The sequence below is a fragment of the Pteronotus mesoamericanus genome, unplaced genomic scaffold, assembly GCF_021234165.1.
Source record: "Pteronotus mesoamericanus isolate MK-2021 breed Mesoamerican mustached bat unplaced genomic scaffold, CSHL_Meso_final scaffold_705, whole genome shotgun sequence".
Lineage (NCBI taxonomy): Eukaryota > Metazoa > Chordata > Mammalia > Chiroptera > Mormoopidae > Pteronotus > Pteronotus mesoamericanus.
The window spans coordinates 13,299,861-13,320,355 of NW_026555326.1; the positions used below are offsets into that span (position 1 = coordinate 13,299,861).

The window sequence follows — 20,495 nt, forward strand, 5'->3', positions numbered from 1 at the left end:
GGCAGGGTGCTGAGTCACCCCTGGTCCCACTCCCCTTTCCCCAGGAAGCCCAACAAAGCCAGAAGTCTTCCGTTTTAGGCAGTCGTGCCCAAGCAGCCCAGCAAGTTGTTGGGGGAGGGAAAGGATTCTAGTTCCAGGTCTGTGTCAACCCTTGGGCTGCTCCTCACCCACAGATCAGAGATGGTGGACCCCTGCCCACTGCTGTGGGGGGGATTTGTTAAGAATGCGCTAACTAAGGGGCTGGGAAGCCAAAGCTCCTTCCAGCTCACCATGAGGGTGTCACTGGGAAATCCAACCTGCTATCTAAACTCCATCTCTGTGAGGATATATTTCTCAGAGAACCTCCCTTATGAACCCAGGTGCCCCCTCCTCAGCCTTATCTTCTTCAGGCACTATGCCAGAAGGCCCGCCTTAGTCTTGATCCATTCACAGTTCCAGCTAAATTCCCTGACATGCCTAAAAATGCAATGAGTGCGCAATTGAAAGGTAGTACAGGATAAAGTGGGGGGGTCTACTCTGGTTCCCAAATCATCATCTTCCCTGCAGCTCCTTAAGAAACAGCCCTACTCCCTAGCTATGCTAGGCTGGGTTGTATGGAGAGGACAGAAGGTGGGGCAGGTGAGCCCTGGGATAAGGAGAGGAATGTGGTGGTAGGTTGTCAGAGCTGGTATCTCAGAGACAGCTGGTTTGGGGTGTATACAGGGTGGAGAAGGTCCAGGAGCTGGGTGGGGATGGCCTGGGACAGCCCGTCTCTCTTTGTCTTGCCTAGTTGTCTCTCAGTCTTTCCCTGTCACTGTCGTCCTTTTGTTCTCTGGATCTGTCTCTGACGCTTAGTCTTACAAGTTTTCCTGACTTCTAGGAAAAGGAATAAGAATTGCCCACGTGGGTAAATGTGGTGTAGCAGCAGATACAAGCAGGAGTGTATGCACATGACAGTGTGCACACATGTGGTTAAGTGTGAGGATCTGCAGCAAGAAGATTCACCCCCATCATGGAGACAGATGGTATCCTGACACACACATTACCATAAGGCACAATTGTGTGCACTGCAATGAGGCGCGCACACACACGCAGCTGGTCATTCTCTCTCCAGTTCTCAGAGTGACCTCAGCCTCCGCTGACTCACAGCCCCCAGGACAGTGCCGCTTGGCCGGAAGTCCTATCCCCCTCCCCGCCCCACCACCGCCATCTGCCCCACTTCCCGGCCCTGGGCAACTCAGAAAAAAGACCGCAGCGTCCTCTGGTGGCCTCCTAGGACTCCTCCCACCCGGTTCCACTCACGCACGCGCACACGGCACGTTCAGGCCTACGTGCCGGCAGCCGCAGCGCCTTCTGCTGGCTACAGCCGAGGAGACCTACGTGTCATTCCCCAGAGCCCGGCTCGCAGCAGGGCTGGGGATACCTCCTTGGCCATTATCATGTGTCCCTATTCCTGCATCTCTGCCTTCTCCACTGGAAGTAAGTCCTCCTGACTTGCATTCCCTTCACCCTCATCCCCGCCCCGCAATGAACCCCCTCAGGAACTGGGGCACCTTTCTGCTTTCCTCTCTGGGCCCTCAACCCCTCCCCAGACTGAACTCCTCTAGGTCTGTTTGACTGGGCACCCTAGACACTCCAGCTCCTTCCAAACACCCAAATACTGCCCTCTAACCCCTGATCCCATAAATACTTACAGGGCAGCTGCTCTGTGCCAGGCTCTATTCTATCCCCTAATACCTTGGGGACTTCTCTGACCTCCAGAAACCAATAAACCCAGAGGGTCTATTTATCCTGTGAGGCTCATCCCGACACCACTTTTCTCTCTCTCAGAAGCATTAGACTTGCTTGGGCTCAAATGCAGCTTTATTTCCTGCTGGTTTTACAGGTGCGTTATCCTGCAAACTCATTCCCTTGGAAAACTGAGAATGAGTGGACACAGAGCCCCCCGAGGGAATGGAGGGGACAGGGCAGCTGGTAAGGAGAGGGCAGCTGAGGCACCTAGGGACTACTCACGGCCCTGAGGGGAGAACCTGATGCTCAGTGTAGGGGTGAAGGGGCCTAGGCTGGGCTGGAGCTGCCCAGGTGTTTCCCAGCCCCTTCAGGCACTGTCACTTGGACTCCAGTTCCACTGTTCTCATGTTGTCACTTCCCATGGTGGGGCATGAGGGCAGTGCTGGGGGCAGCAGTATTCAAGGCCTTGCCCCTTGGGGACCTGGAACAGGACTGGAAGGAGGGCTCAACAGTGCCTTCCAGCGCCCCAGTAGCCTCCCCTGGCGTCCTTCTGGGGCCTTCATTGGGTGCAGAGCTCGAGACTGGAGAAGACATACACACTCACCCTCCACCCTGGACTCCTCCTCCTCTTTTTTTCTCAGAGCCTTGCCTCTGGTGTTCTTGCTCCTTGATGCCTGACCTCATCAAACACTTGCCCTGGCTCAGCTCTTAAGGGCCCAGAGCTTGGCTGAGGGTTCTGACACCAGCACTGAGTGGAGCCCCAGAGCATCCAGCCCACCTCCTTCCCTTGGCCCCAAACAGGGACAGTGATTACTCCAAGGTTACACAGACCATGACTGGCAGAACTAGGACTGGAGCCCAGTGTTACTGTTGGCTAGTGCCCCCCACCCGCCTTCTCCTGGCACTCACAGGCCTGGGGGGCACACAGGAGATTTGAGGGTGTTCCCAGCGACCATTCTCCTGGCAGCGGATCAGTGGCATGTTGCGCTGGGCCAGCCCCTCCCGGCACCGGTAACGAAGCACTGTGTCCACCTCATAGCGCAGCCGTGGGCGGCCAAACACTTGAGCCAGGGGCAGCTCCGGTGGTGACCCACAGGACACTGTAGGGGAGACACAGTCAGAAGTAGGGAGCCTGGCTCTTTGAGTGATACTTCCCCATATCAGGATGAGGAGAAAAGCAGTGAGCCACAATCTGATAAAATAAAGAGCAGGGATTCTGAGTGGGCCCATATAATTTGTTATCTCTCCCATGCTCATGGCCTGGGACACGTTTCTAACTCTCCCACGCAGCTCTGCACCCTCCCTCCACACACACATCACTTCCTGAGCCCTGAGCCTTCACCCCTTTTCTTCCTCCTGCACCCTCACCTAGCCCCATCTTGCAGGTGTAGGACAGGTGGTAGTTGCAGGGCACATCGCTCCATTGTCCTTGATCGTGCCATACCATGACCACGCAGTTCTCTCCCGACAGGAAGTAGCTGTCAGGCTGCCCAGGGTTCCAGTTCTCGTAGAGCTAGGGGTGCGGATGGAGGAGGTGGTGAGGAGCTCCAGCCCAGGAGGGCTGTGAGGACGCATCTGGGAGCCTGGGAGAAGGCGAGGTGGGAGGGGCACAGGAGAGGGCAGCGCGGGGGCGGGGGAGGGGGAGCGGTGGAATGGGGGACCCGGAAAGGGGAAAGGAGAGGTCAGGGGCTTTGGGAGGAGGGATGATGGGAACCGCAAGAGAAGACAGAGGGACACAAAGAAGGAAGGAGGGCCCAGGGAGAGACAAAGGGCACGGGGAAAGGAAAGAGCCAGACAAAGGAGAGGAAGGGTTGGGTTACTGGGGGTGGAGGCGGAAATGCTTCGGAGAAGCGACCTAGACAGCTTGAGAGGCGGCGGGAGCCTCTCACCAAGGGGACGCCATCTGACCACAGGAAATCGCCTTCGATGGTCCTGTCATTGAGCCCAATCCACTGGTACTCCCTGTATCGATCTGGGAAAGAACCGCAGGGGAGACGGTGTGCAGTGAGCTCTGCTGCCAGGAGAGGGCAGCCGTTTCGCGGGGTCTGGCGGTCGCTGCGAGCGCCGCAGTCCCTCCCGCCACCCGAGCTCCGCGCCACCCGAGCTCCGCGCTTCCCGCGCTCCGCCCTCTATACGCGGGCCTGACGGGAGGCAGGGACGGGGTGGATGAGGGGAGGAAGATATCACCTGGGTTAGAAAAGAGAAACTCTAGAAAAAGAGTAAAAAAGTTCAGTGAGGTCAGAGTCGGGGGAAGCAGGTGGGGCTAGGAGAACCAGGGAGGTGCGAGCGATGAAGGCGGCCCCCCAGCCACGGCCAAGCGGCTGCCGGTGTATCTCCCGCTCGAACCTCAGCCGTCCTGCCTGAAGCCCCACCGCCCACGTGCGGAGTGGGAAGGAGAGAGAAAGGAAAAGTGAACTAATAGATTGAGGTAAACAAGTAATAAGTGCCTGAATTAATGAATAAGGGTGTTAATTAATTAACACACTCACTCATTCATTAGTTGATTAATGAATGAGTGAGTGTGAGAGAGCAGGCGACAGGGTCCCCTCCCGCCCGTGCCCAGCCCACTGTTGATGAAGTTCTGCTCCTCCGGCGTGCTGATGCTGGCCAGGTGCGCGCCGTGCAGCCGGCACTGGGTCTCTGCCTCCTCCCAGCTCCTCCGTGTAGAAAAGTGCTTGTAGCAGGCGCCCTGGAAGGCGTCCCAGCCGGGGCTGCAGAAGCGGAGGCCTGGGGCGCAGAAGGTCGGAAAACTTAGGCTGGAGGACCCGGGAACTCGTAGGGGTCGGTCAACTCGAGGGGTCTTGGTTCCTCGCACCACCTGAGGGGCTGGGGCTTGGCAGGAGACCGGAGCCGAAGAGCTAGTAGGGGAGGAGGAGGAGGAGGAGGAGGGGGAGGACGAAGAGGACGAGGGAGCCTGGAGGAGCCCCGGTGCCCGGGACCTTGACGCCTTTCTTCTCTGAGCGACTGGGGACCAGGGTAAGGGCTGGGAGCCCCGGCCTGGGTCTCTGCAGGCCCGCATCCTAAAAAAGAGCTGCTCTCTCCTCTCTTCCCAAGAGAATGGAAGCTGGCAGGTATTGCCTCCAAAATGCCAGGCGTATGCTGAGCACTTCTCTCACACAGAGCCCCTGAGAGAGGCACTTTTAGTTCCACTTAATAGATGAGGAAATTTAGGGTAGGGCTCAGACAGGTGATGTGATTTGCCTAAAATGGGATTCCTCTGTGATAAAGCCAAAACCAATGCCCTCCCTCCTTCCTGTGGAGCCAGCATGTTGTGGCAGGGTCCAGGCTTCAGGCCTACCCCTACCCCACGCCAGCCCCTAAGCACACTCACCAACATTGCACAGGTCCCCCCCATAGCCAGGCAAACATAGGCAGCGGAACCCCTCCTCCTCCTCCAAGCAAGTCCCACCATTGTGGCAGGGGCTGGGAACACAGTCACCTGAGAGGGGGAGAGAAGTGAGGTGCGGGGGAGCGGGGGGAGCACGACTGTGCTGCCTGAGTCCTGGAGAGGATTCAGACAGTCCCTGCCCTAACCCCCCTTGTCCTGGGAGCTAGCACAACACCCTAAAAGCTCTCCCTGGAACCTGCCTCTGGTTAGAGCCCAGCCCTGAATTTTGGGTTTCTCCCTTCCCCCAGGTCCCTTTGATGCCCCACGTCCTTCAGCATTGGCTCAGCTCTGTGCTGGCCACTGCCGTGCCCACCAGCGTGGGCCCAGTCTAACGGGGTTGGGGGGAGTGGCCACGAATGCCCTCAGGATCTAACCCCAGTAAGGGGGTACTGGGCTGTCAGTCAGGACATCTGGACACTCGTCTGGCTCCTAGCTCTGCTGAGTGACATTGGGCAGGTCACTTTCCCTCTCTGAGAGTTTATCCCCCACCCTCTTGCTTTTGTGCCAGGTCCCAGACAGTCCTTTCTGCATAGTTGAGGTGGGCTGCGTTGAAGTGCAGGAGAAGAGAGTTCCCACAGGCCTGCCCTCTACTGCTCCTGGGACGTGACATTGAGCAGCAAGTGTCCAGATGGGAGGCTAACCATTCCTCCTGCTGTCCGCTGGGCGGAGTCAGCCCCAGGGACTGTGAGAGACGATCCAATACACTTCCCTCACTTTCCACGTCACCCCGTCTCCAGGCTCACGAATGAAGCTGCAGCGGCTCTCACTGTCCTGCAGTGCTGGCCCCACATACTCTCTCAACACCATCCTCTGCTGCCCCGTTCTGTCCGTACAGATGCTCTCTCCTTACCATGCTTCCTTTTCACCCTCTAGTTCAGGCTTTCCTCAGGATCATCAGCACAGAAACTTCTCTGATCCATCTCGTTCCCTCCTCCTGGCTCTCTCTTCTCCAAGCATTCTCCTTAGACTAACACACTGCCCTGAAGACCTGCAATCTGCTCTCTGGATTCAGCTCCATCTGGCTAGGCCATCTGCCTTCTCCTCTGGACTCTCTCCCTAGAACCTAGGGTTGAAAGTGGCTGACTGCCCTTAGGCTGAGCCTGGGTGCTATAGAAACTGTCATATTTTACTTCTTTCTGGTCCTGATGACCCAGGGGAAGATAACCCCACAGACTGACAGGTTAGGGCTCTCGGCCCCGGGCAGTAAAACTGTCCCTGGGCAGGAGCCTGCAAACCACAGCATCTACCTGTAGCAGTCAAGGCCAAGGCCCACAGTGATTCACTATGGCCCAAGATCCCAATGCCTGGTAGGGATCAAAGCAAGAGGTGAGGGGGGTAGAGAAACTGGAGTTGATTCAAAAATCCTTGTTGGGCTGATGTAGCTGTTTGGGAGAAAGTGAATCGGCTGTTCCAGCACTGCTCCTCCTATCATCTCCCTTCTTGCCAACAGTCCTACCTACACACCAGGGCAAAGGGGGATAGGGGAGGCATTTTTTTAACCCTTCAAGCACCAGCACCCACAGAGGGTAGAAGTCCTGAATCCCTCCCCCATTCTTCACATTTTCCTGCTCCTCCTGTTGTCCTCTCTCCAACCCTCCAATCCTGGAGGACAGAAACTCAAACTTGGTCCCTGGTGCCCCACCTAGGGCATAGGTCCTTCTTCCTGGCTGAACCTGAGCCAGGGCAGGCAGAGTAGGGTAATGAAACTCCTCTTGAGACTTTCTGGTCTTGCTTTCCCCCCTTCTCTGGGCCAACTATTAATACACAACCAGAATGTTTTTCCTTCCATTCTGCTGTGATTGCACCCCAGGAGACCTCTCCTCAGCCTCCAGGTGGGCAACTAAGACACTGCAGATACTGGCCACAGTGCTCCTCTTCCCACAAAACCCCCTCCCCACCCCAACAGTGCTGAACTCCAAGACCAGCTGGGAGGGAGCCAGTGGTTGAAGTATGTGAGCCTGATGTGATGCAGGGACCCCTAGACGATCATGGGCCATCTAGGAGAGGGGTCCTGGGACTGAGGGCGCCTGAGCCTCCTGCAAAGCTCTCCACTGGGAAGCTCAGCCTTCCCTGAGAGGGTAGGACTTCTCTCAGACCTCAGACCTTAAGTCCCCCTTCCCCCTCCCTCCACTCTTCCTCTCCCCCTTGCCTTCTGGTCTGTGTCTTCTCCAGCCTTAAGGACTTTGAGACCCTTTGGGTTTATTGAGAATAAAATCATTCTTTCTAAGGGGTAGGGATGGTTATTAGTGCAGGGGTTAGCGAAGGAGGGGGAGGCTATAGGCCATGGTTTGCAAGTTAGATACCACTTGCCTGAGTGGAGAAGGGGGGGCATGGGCCCTGGGGCACCTGGACGCCAGGGAAATGCATCTATGGTAAAAAAGACTTTTTCATCACTACTCTGTATATGTGGCTCTATATGGGAGCCATTGACATGGACTAGAAATGAATACAAACGCATACACACACACTCCAGGCTGTGGACATTTCTCCCCACCAGAGTGAGGGACCACACCTCCCAGCACTTGCACAGACTGATGGACAAGGACTTCTCTGGGGTATGTGTAGTCAGATTTGGGGTCTCAGCAGTCAGGAAGGAAAGTGGAGACAGGCCTGAGAAGGACAGGATAAGAGAACAGCAAGGGGCTATTAGATTGCTAGGACAGGAAATGTTCAGGCTGAAGATGAAAAAGGAAGCAAGGCAAAGAGACATGGGGTGGGGGAGACAATGAGGGGGAGAGACACAGTGTCAAAAGAAGCATCAAAGAGCTACCCAAGACATGAGTCTCAGGAATGCAAAGGGCAGGCAGTGGGGGGTGGAGACAGAGGGTGCCAGAGTTTTGGTTATAAAGCAGTTTAATAGAGATTTATTTACAAGGCTTGTTTTCCATGAAACAATTGAAAAAAATACTTCACAGAAGTAGTCGCTTAAGGCTCTGTGGGATTAAGGGCTCTCCTGGACCCCAGAAGCTGAGAGATGGGATGGGGTCCCAGGCTTCCCTGATATCAGTGGGAGGTGACTGAAAGGGATGGCACACAGAACAGGGGAAGGGAGCAGTGGGAGACTAGTCTGGGCCTTGAAGAGGGCAACAGGCGGTGAATGCACCCTAGGGCATGAGGCAGGAGGGTGCTCTGCGGGGCCGGTGAGATGTGAATCACAGATGGAGAGCCCGAGAGTAGGAGAGTTTGAGGTGGTCATTGGTGGGGCTGGGGTAATAGGGTGAGGACTTCAGAAACAGGGAGAGGGTAGGGGTTAGGACTTAGGGGCCGCAGAGTGAGGAATCAGAGCTGGGATGGAAGTTACTTGGTGGGGTTTCCAAGACAGGAAACCAACAGGTAGAGGTGGGCAGTAGAATAAAGGCAAAGGATAGGAAATCTGGGGCAATGGCGGGTTAAAGTGTACATGTCAGGTGACCCAGAGCTGCAGGGGGAGAAAAAGGAGGAGGAGAAGTAGGGAAGCTGAGCCTTGGGCAAAGGTACCTGATGAGGGAGCCACGGCCACTCCACCATGGCTGGCGCTCTCAGTGGGCAGCACTGGCTGGGTCTGCACTGGGGTCCCTGCTGGGACAATTCTTCCAGAATTCTCTTCGGTGGGGGCCTCCAGCTCCCTGGTACCCTCAGGGGCTTGTGTGGCTGGAAGCAAAGCAGGGGCATCCTCGGAGCTCCCTGTCTCCTCACTTTCTCCTCGAGGGACCCCAGACAATTCAGGACCCCCAGACTCTTCTCCCACATCTCTTGCCCCGACTGGAGTGAAAGGTGGAGGGGATGGCGGGTTCCACTCCCTGGCAGTGGGCAGAGTCTCAGCGGGCGGTCCTAGGGCCCTGGGAGGTCCGGAAGCCTCTGGCTCTCCATTTGGAGGTGGTGATGCACCAGGCTGTAGGACTGCCGATGACTGGGATGCCTGGGAGAGTGACTCCTCTAGGGCCAGCTCAGTGGGGAAAGGGACCTCTGGGTCCAGGCTGCTGAACTCGCTGGGCCAGGCCCACAGGGCCTCATCCTCCACCTCCTCTTCTTCTTCCTCCTTTTCTTTCTGTTTCTCATCCTTGTATTTCTCTTCTTCCTCTTCTGAGGACCCCATGGGAGGTACAATAGATTGGGTTTCGAATTCTAGGCAAAGCACAGATGATTCAGCACCAGGGACAGCACCCACCGGAGGGCAGGAAGGGGAAGGGGAGAAAAGCCGCTGAGGAGGGTGAGGCCTGGGGGAGGGAAGAGCCTGCGGTGGGGAGAGTGTCTTTGCTCCACACCAGAAGAATTTCAACGGGAGCGGCAACGTTGTGAGAAGGCTCTATGAGCTGTCATTTGCCCAGGAAAATATGGTCCTTGCATCTCCCTCTCCTAGAGGTCTGTTGTTTTGTTTTGTTTTTTTAAATTTCATTTATTTATTTTTAGAGAGGGGAAGGGAGGGAGAAAGAGAGGGAGAGAAACATCAATGCGTGGTTGCATTGCTTGCGCCCTCTGCTGGGGACCTGGCCTGCAACCTAGGCATGTGCCCTACACTGGGCATCAAACTGGTGACCCTTTGGTTCTCAGGCTCATGCTCAGTCCACTGAGCCACACCAGCTAGCGCTCCTTGTCTGTTAAAATTCTCTAATCTAGTTTGGGCAGGTGAGGGAGAGAAGAGACCAGACAAAAAAGGCCCATTCTTCCCAGAGGGAAAATCCTTAGTCCAAACAGCTCCAGACCCAGAGCGCTGGGAGTGGAATTTGCTGGAAAGACAAAGGTTAGAAAAGGGACAGGAGAGATTCCTTGCACCACTGAACTGCTGAGAAAGGACAAGGCAGAGTTGTGCCTCCATAACCCCAGAATCAAGCTGGGCTTCTGCCCCCAACTTCTCAGATGCAGACCTCCCCAGGATAGGGGATTTGAGTTACCTTGAAGTATCCTAGGGGCCTCTGCTGGATCTTCTGGAGTGGAACTTCCACCTCCTATATCCTCCATGATGGGAATGGAATAGATGGCTCCTCGGGACTCACTTTCCACAACTTCCTGAGGCAGCTGCAGTTCCTCCAAGGTCTCTGTCACTGTGACAATGGCCTCCAGTCCATCAGAGGCCAGGTCAGATGTAGGGTTGGAGTCCTCAGGGATGGCAGAGGGCTGAGCAGAGTCTGTTGTGGGAGTTAAGTGCCAGTGGGTGGGGGTGGTTAAATGGGTGGCTCTGTCCTCCCAGGTAACAACCTACACGTGAGGGTTCTGAGTTAGACTCAGTGACCATGGAATTCTCTGAGTTCTCTCTCATCTTCCCTGTGGAGCACCCATGGGGCCATGGGAACACCCTAGGACTTCATCACTGTTTCCTCAAGCATTAACCAAGTGTCCACTATGTGTTATGCCAAGCACTCTCCAAGGCATTGAGAATACAGTGGAGAGCAAAACAGCAAGCTTCCTCCCCTCAAAGGAATTTATATTCTAGATACAGATAATAAATAAATAAACATATATTATAATGTTACCATATAAAGAAAAATTAAGCAGAGTAAGGAGATGGGATGGGAAATAGTGCTTTAGATAGAATGGTAAAGGCTCAGGGGAGGGCTCTTCCTTTGAGTAACGGATGGAGGCAGAAGGACGGACAGAAGAGTTTCAGCACCTTGGGCTTGGAGCAAAGTGCGAGGGACCCCAGTCACCCCAAGACTTTTGAAATGGAAGGGGCCAGGCTGCCCTCACTACAGGAGAGCTGGTCATAGGGAAGGAAGAACACCCAATAGTCAGCACCTGAGGATCTCAGTATTGAGGCAAGAAAGCAAAGGATGGGGTCACCCCATCCTTCCAGGGTCTGCTCCCTTCAAATAATCAGAGTTTTAGAATAGATTACTTTGTCTCTAGGGAAGTAAACCAAGAGCAGAAAACCAATGATGTGAAGGTGGAATTGGGCTAAGAAAAGCCCTGAGGGCCATCTGTTCTCAGCCAGATGAAACAGGACAGCACGTCCTGCCCTCATCACCTGCTCCAGCGGGCCTCGCTAGTGCCAGCCAAGCAAACCTGCGCCCTTGCCTGGCTCTCTGTCCTCCCCCTGCTTACAACTACAGTCATCTCCTGCTCTCCCCTCCCCTCCTGATGCAGTTTCTTTCTCCATTTTTCCCCAGGACAGTGCTTGGCACATAATCATAATCAGTGCATAGAAGTGTTGGCCATTATCATCATCACCGTCGCCACCGCTGTTCCAGGGAGCCTTTTCAGATGGGTCTGTCTTCCTGTAGACTTCACTTCCCTGTCATCCCCATACCCATCCCAGATCTGGAGACCTGTCCCAGTGAAAGTAATGCTTTTCTCTTAGACTCTGCTCATGCTGGGAGCAAGGTGTCTTGTCTTCCCACAGACTGGCAGCTCCTATGGCAGGAGCCATGGTTTCCCCTTTCAGATGAAGGGGTCCCTGAGGGTAAAGGCTGCATCTTCTCCCATTTCTGTCTCCGGCCCTTCTACCAGTGCTGCAGGCTCACAATTGGAGCAAGGGCCCAGATGCCTAACAGCAACTCTTCCCTGATTTTTAATCACTCCTGGCCTGGGCCCTGTGCCTTTGGGGGTCTCAGGCACTGCCCACCCCCCACCTCCCAATATAAGATGTGGGCAGGAAGCCATCTTTACACCTAACTCTCCTCAAGGACCTCCTCCCTGTGGGAGACCCTGTGTCTATCAATATTTTGTGGTTAAAGATATGACACCTTCAAGCTGAAGGTTCTGGAAATTCCTCTGAGGGCTCTTGAGGTCATTTGGTTAACCAGAGCGAATCATTCAGTGGATTCAAAGACTGTTGGTCATCTCTGTTCTGCTAATGAGCTGACAAGAAATGGAAACATACTTGGTAGCTCAATATGGGAGAGGCAGCTTTGAAACTGGAAGACACAAGGCACGGATACTGAGGTGGAGGGAGGCAAGAAGATGCAGAGAAGTGAGCACTCCTTGAGGCCACATAGCCAAGCCCTTGGATGCGACCAGAATTAGAATGCTAGGTGATAATCTGAGCATCACCCAAGCTTCTTTCAGGCAAATGGCAAAGACCTGAGAGGAGATGCTCAGAACTGGGGCAGGACTGTAGGGCTGACTCCGTCTCCATGAGGTTGGTCATGGTCCCGGCAGGACAGCGGGCTCACCTCTGAAGCAGTAGACATTGAAGCGGCTGTGCTTGTTAGGGAAGCCGGTCTGGTTGGGGAAGAGGAAGAGAGTCTTGACACCAGGCAGACCACCACCACAGCGCTGGCTGGGTGTGATGATGGGGTAGCGCACACTGCCATCGGCCAGCCAGCCTGGGCTGCAGCGGTCCAAGCCACCGTCCCATGCTGCGTACAGCTGGCCCGTGGTGGCAATCTCTGCTCCCCGCTCCTGGCAGTATGCCCGTGCCTCCTCCAATGTCAGCTTGTCTGGGGGGGCACCCAGGAACAGCTCTCCTGGTAGAGAAGAGGAGGCTGGGTTACCAGGAAGCTGGTAGCCCCTCCTACCCTGGGTTCCCGCAGAGATCCTGGGCAAGCTTCTCTAGGCCTCAGTCTCCTCATATCCTACTTCATATGATCAAAGTCTAGATAGAACCTCAGGATGGATATTATTGCTCAAAGGAACCTAGCCCAACTTCCACATACTGAAGGAAAAAAAAAAAAAAAAAAGGAAACACAGGCCTAGAGATGCCAGACGTAAAGAGAGGCACAGCAGGTTAGAGCAGAGTTAAAGCACAAAATCAGTCTCCTACCACCTGTCTAAGGCTCTTTGACCATGAACTTGGCTCTTTGACAGTGTTTGGAGGGAGGGATATCTATTGTTTCCTTACCCCTGGCTGCCCCCTTACACACGTGAGGGGCAATAAGGTCCAGCAGAGGCCCCAGGAGGACGCATGGACAGCACTAGATAATGTCCCCTGAGAGCCCCGCAGCCCCAGTCACCATTTAGGTCTTCAGCGTAGCAGTAGACATCATAGAGGTCATCCGGGTCCACCACTCCGTAGTTCCGGACGCCAGGGAAGCCATCCATATCTCCATAACAGGCCTCTCGTGGAGTCTGGATGGGATACCTGGCGAGGGAGGACAGATGCCTTCACTAGGTAACCATCCCATGGTGACCCTCCCAAATCACATTGCTTTTCCATGCAGCCAACTGTCCTCCCAGCTCTGCAGGGATGCCCGCCTTTAGGGCAGGTCCTCACCCATCCTTTGAAGACCAACTTCATTCCCAGGAGGCAGGGAGCCCTTTATGGCCAGCCAGAGGCAGCAGGCAGCCCCTCTACCTCAGAGGCCACAGCTACCTCAGAGACAACTAGAAGCTCCTGGTCCACAGCCCCAGCTCACCTCACAGTCTGGTCGGACAGCCAGCCAGCATCACACTGCTCATAGCCCCCGAGGTAGGCCGCGTAGAGCTGCTCCGGGGTGGCAATGCGGGCTCCAATGCGGGCACAGGCCTGCTGGGCTCCAGCGAAGGAGAAAGCATAGCGGGCAGAGCCTTCCCGGTAGAGAAAGACGACCCCTGAGGGGCAGAGAGGACCACTGAGGCATGTTCACCCTGCACGCTGACCTCCCCTCATGCTTCTTGTCACCCGTCTGTCCACAAAGGGTAAAGTCCAAATTATGCTCACTTTACAAAATGAGGGGCTTAAGTTAGACTATGGGTAGAACTTCCTTCACTGAAGAGAGGGAGTAACAAAGGCCTGTATCTCGTCAGTCCTTTTCCAACTCAGTCTTTGTCTTTCAGCTGTGCTTGCTTCCCCCTCAGACTGTAGGTTCCCTGAGGGCCGGAGTTTTCCCCTCCCTCCAGAAACGTCTCTGCCTCTGCCCTCTCACCTTTGACCTTGACCTCCACAGCATCGCTACTGTCATCTATGCCGTGCTGGACCTCGCAGCGATAGATGCCTGAGTCGTTGGGCCGCAGCTCGCTCAGCGCCAGGGAGACATCGGTGAGTGACGCGGGGTAGGCGGGCAGCGCCACACGGAACCGGTAGGCCTCGCTCACCTTGACCCGCAGTCCCCGCGCCACCAGCACCTCGGCCTCCCGGCCCCCCGACAGGAAGGTCCACTTGACCCGCGGGGAGCCCAGCACCGCCTGGCGGCTCGACGGCGGCCGCAGGTAGTGAACGTGGCACGGAATTGTGAGGGTGCCGCCCAGCACGCCCTGCAGCGGTGGGGCGCCAGCGATGCGCACGCTGAAGGCCCGGTCCTCTGTGGGCGGGCGGGACACGCTGGAGCTTCAGCCCTAGGTCCGCCAGGTCCCAGCCCGGGTTTCCAAGCCCTGCGCCAGGATCTCTCCCGCCCCGCCCCAGGATTTCCCGGCCTCGCCTTTGGGTTTTCCTAAACATCCCCAACAACCTGGGCCCGGCCCGAGGGTTCTGCAAACCCACCTCCAGACGCCCAGACAGGTCTTCAAAGTGTCCCAGTCAATTCCGCTTCCAATGTACCGCCGCTGGATTCCTGGGCCCCGCCCACAGTCTTCTAACCCCGCCCCCCGGGCCTACAGCCCTGTGCTCAAAATTTCTCTGTCTGCTCAGAATCTCTTCCGTCTCCACCTCTATTCTGCCTCCCAGTCCCTCATCTATCTCAAGGATCCGCACCTCCCCTGCACCGTAGAGGCTGGCAGCCTTGCACCTTGTGCCCCTTCCCAGCCCTACCCCAAGTTTCCACGCCCTACCAGGGACCCACAAGTCATCCCTCATTTCCAAGGATCCCAACCCACACCCTTCCCCACTGTCCTCCACTTCTATCTCCCCCTTTCTGAGACCCCCAAGCAGAAGGAGGTTGGTTAGAGCAGAACAAGAGGCCTCCTCCTACCATAGGGAAGATGCAAGAGACAGAGAAAGTGGCCTTAAGTGGGTTTCTTACCTGAGCTGTCCCCTTCCAGGGCATCAGCTAAGACCTCAGGGACCCAGGCCAATGTCAGGGCTACCAGCAGGACCAGGAACAGGGGGGCCATACTGCAGGCTAATGGGAGGGGACTTGGGAAAGAAAGATGGCGTTAGACCTCAGGATGGACTTACCCTGGCTCCCTCTGTGTGGAATCCACATGGACTCACACACATCCTGGCCCCAGAAGCCCACTGCCTCCGCCTCACCATTAACTCTATTTCTGATCCCTGTCTCCCACCAAGGGATTCTTCTTAAGAGCCAAGGCCTTGGTTCTAGTCAATTCGCTGTGTAACTAAAGGCAAGTTCCTTACCCTTTCTGGGCCTTTGTTTTCTTCTTGCAGAAGAGCACCGTTACTACTACCTCACAGCTTGTGATAAGAGTATGTGCTTTGAGGGTGCTTTATATCTTTTTTTAAATCCTTACCCAAGGACATGTTTACTGATTTTAGAGGGAGGAACAGGGTGGGGGAGGGGAGAGAAAGAGAGAACATCGATGTCAGAGAAACAGTGATTGGTGGCCTCCCTTACATGCCCTAACCAGGGATTGAATCCACAACATTCTGGTATACAAAACGACACTCCAACCAACTGAGCCTCCTGGCTAGAGCAAGAATGCTTTATATCCTAAAAAATCCTGTACAAATACACAGCATCCAGCACACTGCAGGAACTCAATAAATGCTTATAGCATATAACGTGAATGGCGGGTGCTGTTACATTTAGAGTTCCCTCTGCCCCTCCTGGTGTCAGATTCAAACCCAGAATCTCCTCCTAACACAGAATCTCCCTCAAAACTTCCCTTCTTGTCCTTTCTTCCCTGAGTACCATACTGACCTGGCCTCCTACAGGAGGGCCTCCTAGACTGAACCCAGGCAATGAACAACTCCCCAGTCCAACCCCTCCTCGACTGCCCTCCAGCCCACCATTACTGACAAGGAAACTCTGCTCTTTACTCCCAGCATCCTCCACCCCCATCCTTGGCTTCCTTCTCTTTTCTTCCTCTCAGCCTTTCCTTTCTGCCTGGCATGGGCTTTCCCACCGGATCTCCTGGCTTGGAAACCAGATGGGACAAAGCCCCTGTCTCTGCCAGCCTGGCCTCCATCCAACCTCTCCCTTCCCCTACCCTAATCCTGGGCTGGAGGGTGGGCTTAGGGGGATGGGTGAGAATAAATGGGAAGGACTATCTCTCTCCTGCCCTTGGCTATTAGAAGCTCTGTGAGAACTTAGAATATGCCTCAGAAGATCTCAAAGATCACTTACACCCTCATAATGGAGGGACAGGTCTGTAATAGTGAGAAATGGGTCCCAGACAGGGATAGGGCTGATCCTAAGTCCCCAGTGAAGCCAAGTTAGGCACCAGGCCCACATGGAGGGAAAGCTGCAGAGCTAGTGTCCCATGTCATCTTTAAGGGTTAAGCTAAACTTTAGAAGGCTGTGAAGACCCAAGTCTGTTATGAAACAGACAAATGGTACAGCAGGAGAAATGAAGATTAGACTCCAGGCAAGACTTATTAGAGATCAGCCTTATTCCCCCTGGCTACTCATTCCCGCTTCAGGCCCCTTGTTCAACCTCTATATTCCCTGCCTTCTCAGGATCACCCTTCATATATGCCTCCCTTTTCCTGAGCTTGAGCTGATGAGAAATCCTTGTCTTCTCCCAGATTCTGCTGGGGGTGTCTCCTCACCATTGTGAACTTCTTCTTCCCCCACTGTGACTGGGCATCATTTCCTCAGGGTCAGAGTAGGGGGAAGAGTGGCAGGGATCAGATGCCCAGGGCATCTCTCTGACCTTTTTTTTAAAGATGTTATTTATTTATTTTTAGAGAGAGGAGAAGGGAGGGAGAAAGAAAGGGAGAGAAACATCAATATGTGGTTGCCACTCGTGCACCCCCCCACTGGGGACCCAGCTTGCAAACCAGGCATGTGCCCTGACCGGAACTGAACTGGTGACCCTTTGGCTCGCAGGCCGGCACTCAATCCACTGAGCCACACCAGCCAGGGCTTCTCTCTGACCTTTGATGGGACCAGATCACAGGTTCCAAAACTGGCCCTGGGCATGGGGGCACCTAGGGAGGACTGTTTTCTAGGGTTGGGGAGGACCATTTGGCTTGAGCAGCCAATACCTGATGCTGCTGGGGAGACTGTTGGCCATGCTGTTGAGCTGTGCCAGGTTCTAGGCTAGGCTCCTCCCTGGTACTCTCTCTCCCCTCTCTCTGGGCTGGAGGTGGTACTACTCACAGACTTGACTCCTTGCTCTCTGATGGGTGGCCCAGAAACCCATATAGTTGGAGCCACTCTGGGACCAATGCCCTTTTTGTCTGTGTTTTGAAGGTGGGGGAATGAAGGGAGAAGCTCTGAGGCTGAGGACCTTGCTGCCCCTGAACATAGAAGATTTTCTACCCCTACATCTAGGAATGGGAGTCACTGATCAGAGAGGGTGGCCCCGGTGGTATGGTCCTCACAGAGAGCGCTGCCACGCCCACCCCACCTGCCAATAACACCAAGCCTGAACCTTAGCCTCTTCTTGATATAGCTAGGGGTCCTGAAAACACTTAGGCCTCCCTCATCCAGCACCAGACTTGGGCCCAGGGGTCCAGGGGTCAGCCCACACACCAGCCCACCTCCATTCCATCTTTTTATCCTCCAGAGTAGGACATACCACTCCATCCCTAATCTCAAGAGCTCAGCAGTCTTCCTATCCTTTCCCTTGATGCCACACCACCCATCACTCCAGCTCTCTCTTCCCTGCTCCAGGGTCTGGATTTTGCTTTTGTCTTGAGTTTCCCAAGCTGTTCAGGAAACTTTCCCCTTGTTACATTATCATCCCTGTCTGACCATGGCTGTCCATCTTCCTCACAGGCTCCATAGAGCCCATTCACAGAATCAAGATGGGCTGTGTGTGTGTGTGTGTGTGTGTGTGTGTGTGTGAGAGAGAGAGAGAGAGAGAGAGAGAGAGAGAGAGAGAGAGAGATTCAACAACAAACAACCACCATGGTTGAAACAATCTCCATGCTGAATGTCCACCAGCTGATGTCCAAGGTCTGCCCCGTGGGAACCGAGCCCCAGTGCCCAGCAGGATCAGCTGGGATGCACAGGAGGCCAGAGCGCGGTCCCAACAGGAGGGAAGCTCTCAGCTCTCCCCTAGTGGCTATGTAAGCAGCAACAAAAACCTACAGGGCCTGCAGGAGTAATTGCAATAATGGTATAAATAGTCCTATTTACTGGAAGCACAACTAATAAATGCTGTTAGCAACCTCACTGGAGGAGCTATTGTAGCTCCTCCTAATATAAAGTCTGAGATGTGGATGATGCTTTTATCAATGACAAAATTAGCCATGACAACACAGGCACTGGTAATACTGTGGGTAGGTCTTGCTGGTATTATCTGGAATAGAAGTAATGCAGATAATAATGGTGATAACAAAACTGATTGCAAATCTCTTGGTCCTGTTAGAACCATGTGAGAACTATTCTGGAAATACCTGGGGGAAGGAAGTTTCCAGCTCCTGGCAGTTCTAGGAAGGAAAGCAGGAGTGGTACCTGAGCCAGGCATCTTGCTAAATGTCTCCCAAGGATAACCTCAACTTTAAGGAAAATAGTTTAGGCATTACACTGATGAGGAATCCAATGTCCAGGGAGGTCAACTAACTCGACCAAGGTCACGCAGCAAGTAAGCGCCAGAAGGGGATTCCAGCTCCAGGGGGCAGCCAGATCTCCCGCAACAGCGGCTTCTACGGACTGTCCTGCGGTCTACGGGAGGTGCCCCCAGAGGAAGGGTTGCTTGCCTCGGCTCCTCCCGAGATGCCCGCACGACCCTAGCAGAGACGGGGGCTGACTCAGACCTTGTCACTCTGCCCCTGACAAGGGCGGAGATGGAGGTGCAGCAGGGAGGACGCGAGGACCAAGAGGGGCGTTCCCATTAGCCCGTGGACTCCGAGGGAGCTACTGGTCCGACTGCAAGCAGCAATGGGTACCAGCGGCAGAGAACGAGATGGCAGCAGGAGCCGTAGGTGCTCCGGGCTAGCGGACCCCGGACCTCGCCGAGGCATCAGAGGTCGGCGAGTTGGGTGCGCTGGAGCCTCAGAGGCAAGGGCTGTGGGGTGGGGGGCCTGGACCATAGGGCGGCCGGCGGGCCCTCCCTTTTCTCTCCCAACCAGGTCCGGGGAGCCCCGGTCACGCTCACTTACCGGCGGGCGGCCGAGGGCCGGGGTTGGGGTGCGGCACCGCGAAGTTTGCCGTCTCCTCCGGGGGTCTCCTCCAGGTCCACAGTTCGGTCTTGCAGCTGCAGCTGGGACTGCGGCGGGACTGCGCGGGCGCGAGAGGCCGGGCCCGCAGTACGCTCAAAAGAGGGCGCCGGGCCCGGCGGTGCACAAAACCCCCTTTCTTCCCCCCGCCCCGCTCCGCCCTTCTCCGGGGCTGCCCACGCCCCCTGGCCCCGAACACAGGAGGCTCGGGAAGGTCAAGGGACCCACTGCCTTCTCGGCGTTGGTTCCTGGTGGCAGCAGAGAGAGCAAGGACGAGCGAAGTAGGACATCCTTCTGGGGCTGCGAAGCCGAGAACTTGGAATAGGAAGGAAGGGCAGGAGGGGCGGGGAGGGAGCGGATGAGGTTGCGGCTGGAGGGATGGAAGTTAGACAGCCGGAGGGACTTCCCCGTTGGTCAAGGGGATAGAAGGAAGGACTCAGACTTTGAGAGCAGAGAAAAGGAGGAAGAGAGAATGGGAATCTTTGCTCCTGCAGCGACGCTCCCCTCCCCCCGCCCACCACACACACACAAACGGGAGAAGGAAGCTCTTTTGAGGGAGGCAGGATGAGGTGCAGAAGACCTTATCTACCTCCCTGGAAGAAGTTCTGATTAGGTTTTGTCTCCTGTGGTGCTCTCACTCTCTGAATAGAGGAGAAGCTGACTTTGCAGCTGGAAGGATGAGGTTAGACCGTGGATTCATGGGTTAAGCAAAGCAAGTCAGGAACTCTCCCGACTTTGGCAGAGGGAGGGGAGGGGAGGGGAGGGGGATGGCACTGTGAATGGACACTACTGCTCATGAAAACCAATGTGCAAAATGCAGGGGTGGCTGGGAGCCCAGAGGGCCCCCTGGCCAGGGCTGTGAAAGATGAATGTGCAGCCCGGTGCCAGGAGGTGGGCCTTGACTGCTGCCCAGCCACTGGGGACTTCTCAGTGCCCAGAATACCAATGACATCCCCTCCCCAGGTCCAGGGCTTCTGCTTCCCTCTTCTTTCCCAGGCTCTCTTTCCTTCCCTCCGCCCTCTTCCCGCAGGGACCCCAGGCACGGCCCTTGGCACGGACAGTGGGCAGGGTGGCCAAATGCCTGTGTCCTCTTCCCGGTGTATACCAGTGGTAGTAGCATCAAGGAGAGCTTGTCTGAGGCTCTGATCCCCATAATCTTCAGAAGGGCCCCCTAAATACCTCAAGGAAAATGAGGTGCCTGCAATGCAAATGCAGCCCAGGGGCAGGATCCTACCCTAGACTCCACCCAAGCCACACCTGTGTGGGAGCTCTGGACTGCTCTCTGCCCGGCGCCTCCGCTGCCCCATTCACCCCTGCCTGGGCTTCCACTCCCAGTGC

At 55.4% G+C, this 20,495-nt stretch overlaps 1 protein-coding gene across 3 annotated transcripts; it reads right to left on the minus strand.

Moving 5' to 3' along the window:
- Positions 1 to 1,835: 1,835 nt before the first annotated feature.
- BCAN (brevican) lies at positions 1,836 to 19,264 on the minus strand. Of its 3 annotated transcripts, XM_054563005.1 has the most exons (14): positions 19,101 to 19,264; positions 14,890 to 15,002; positions 13,858 to 14,232; positions 13,369 to 13,543; positions 12,967 to 13,094; positions 12,187 to 12,480; positions 9,970 to 10,203; positions 8,576 to 9,202; positions 5,042 to 5,149; positions 4,279 to 4,437; positions 3,600 to 3,682; positions 3,079 to 3,223; positions 2,620 to 2,810; positions 1,836 to 2,291 (listed from the first exon to the last, which is right to left on the minus strand). In XM_054563005.1, the coding sequence occupies exons 2-14, from the start codon at positions 14,978 to 14,980 to the stop codon at positions 2,169 to 2,171; spliced, it is 2,733 nt and encodes a 910-aa protein (XP_054418980.1). In that variant the 5' UTR covers positions 14,981 to 15,002; positions 19,101 to 19,264; the 3' UTR covers positions 1,836 to 2,168. The 3 variants fall into 3 exon arrangements, with proteins under 3 accessions (XP_054418980.1, XP_054418981.1, XP_054418982.1); XM_054563006.1 differs by lacking the exon at positions 4,279 to 4,437; XM_054563007.1 differs by lacking the exons at positions 4,279 to 4,437; positions 5,042 to 5,149.
- Between the last annotated feature and the right edge of the window lie 1,231 nt (positions 19,265 to 20,495).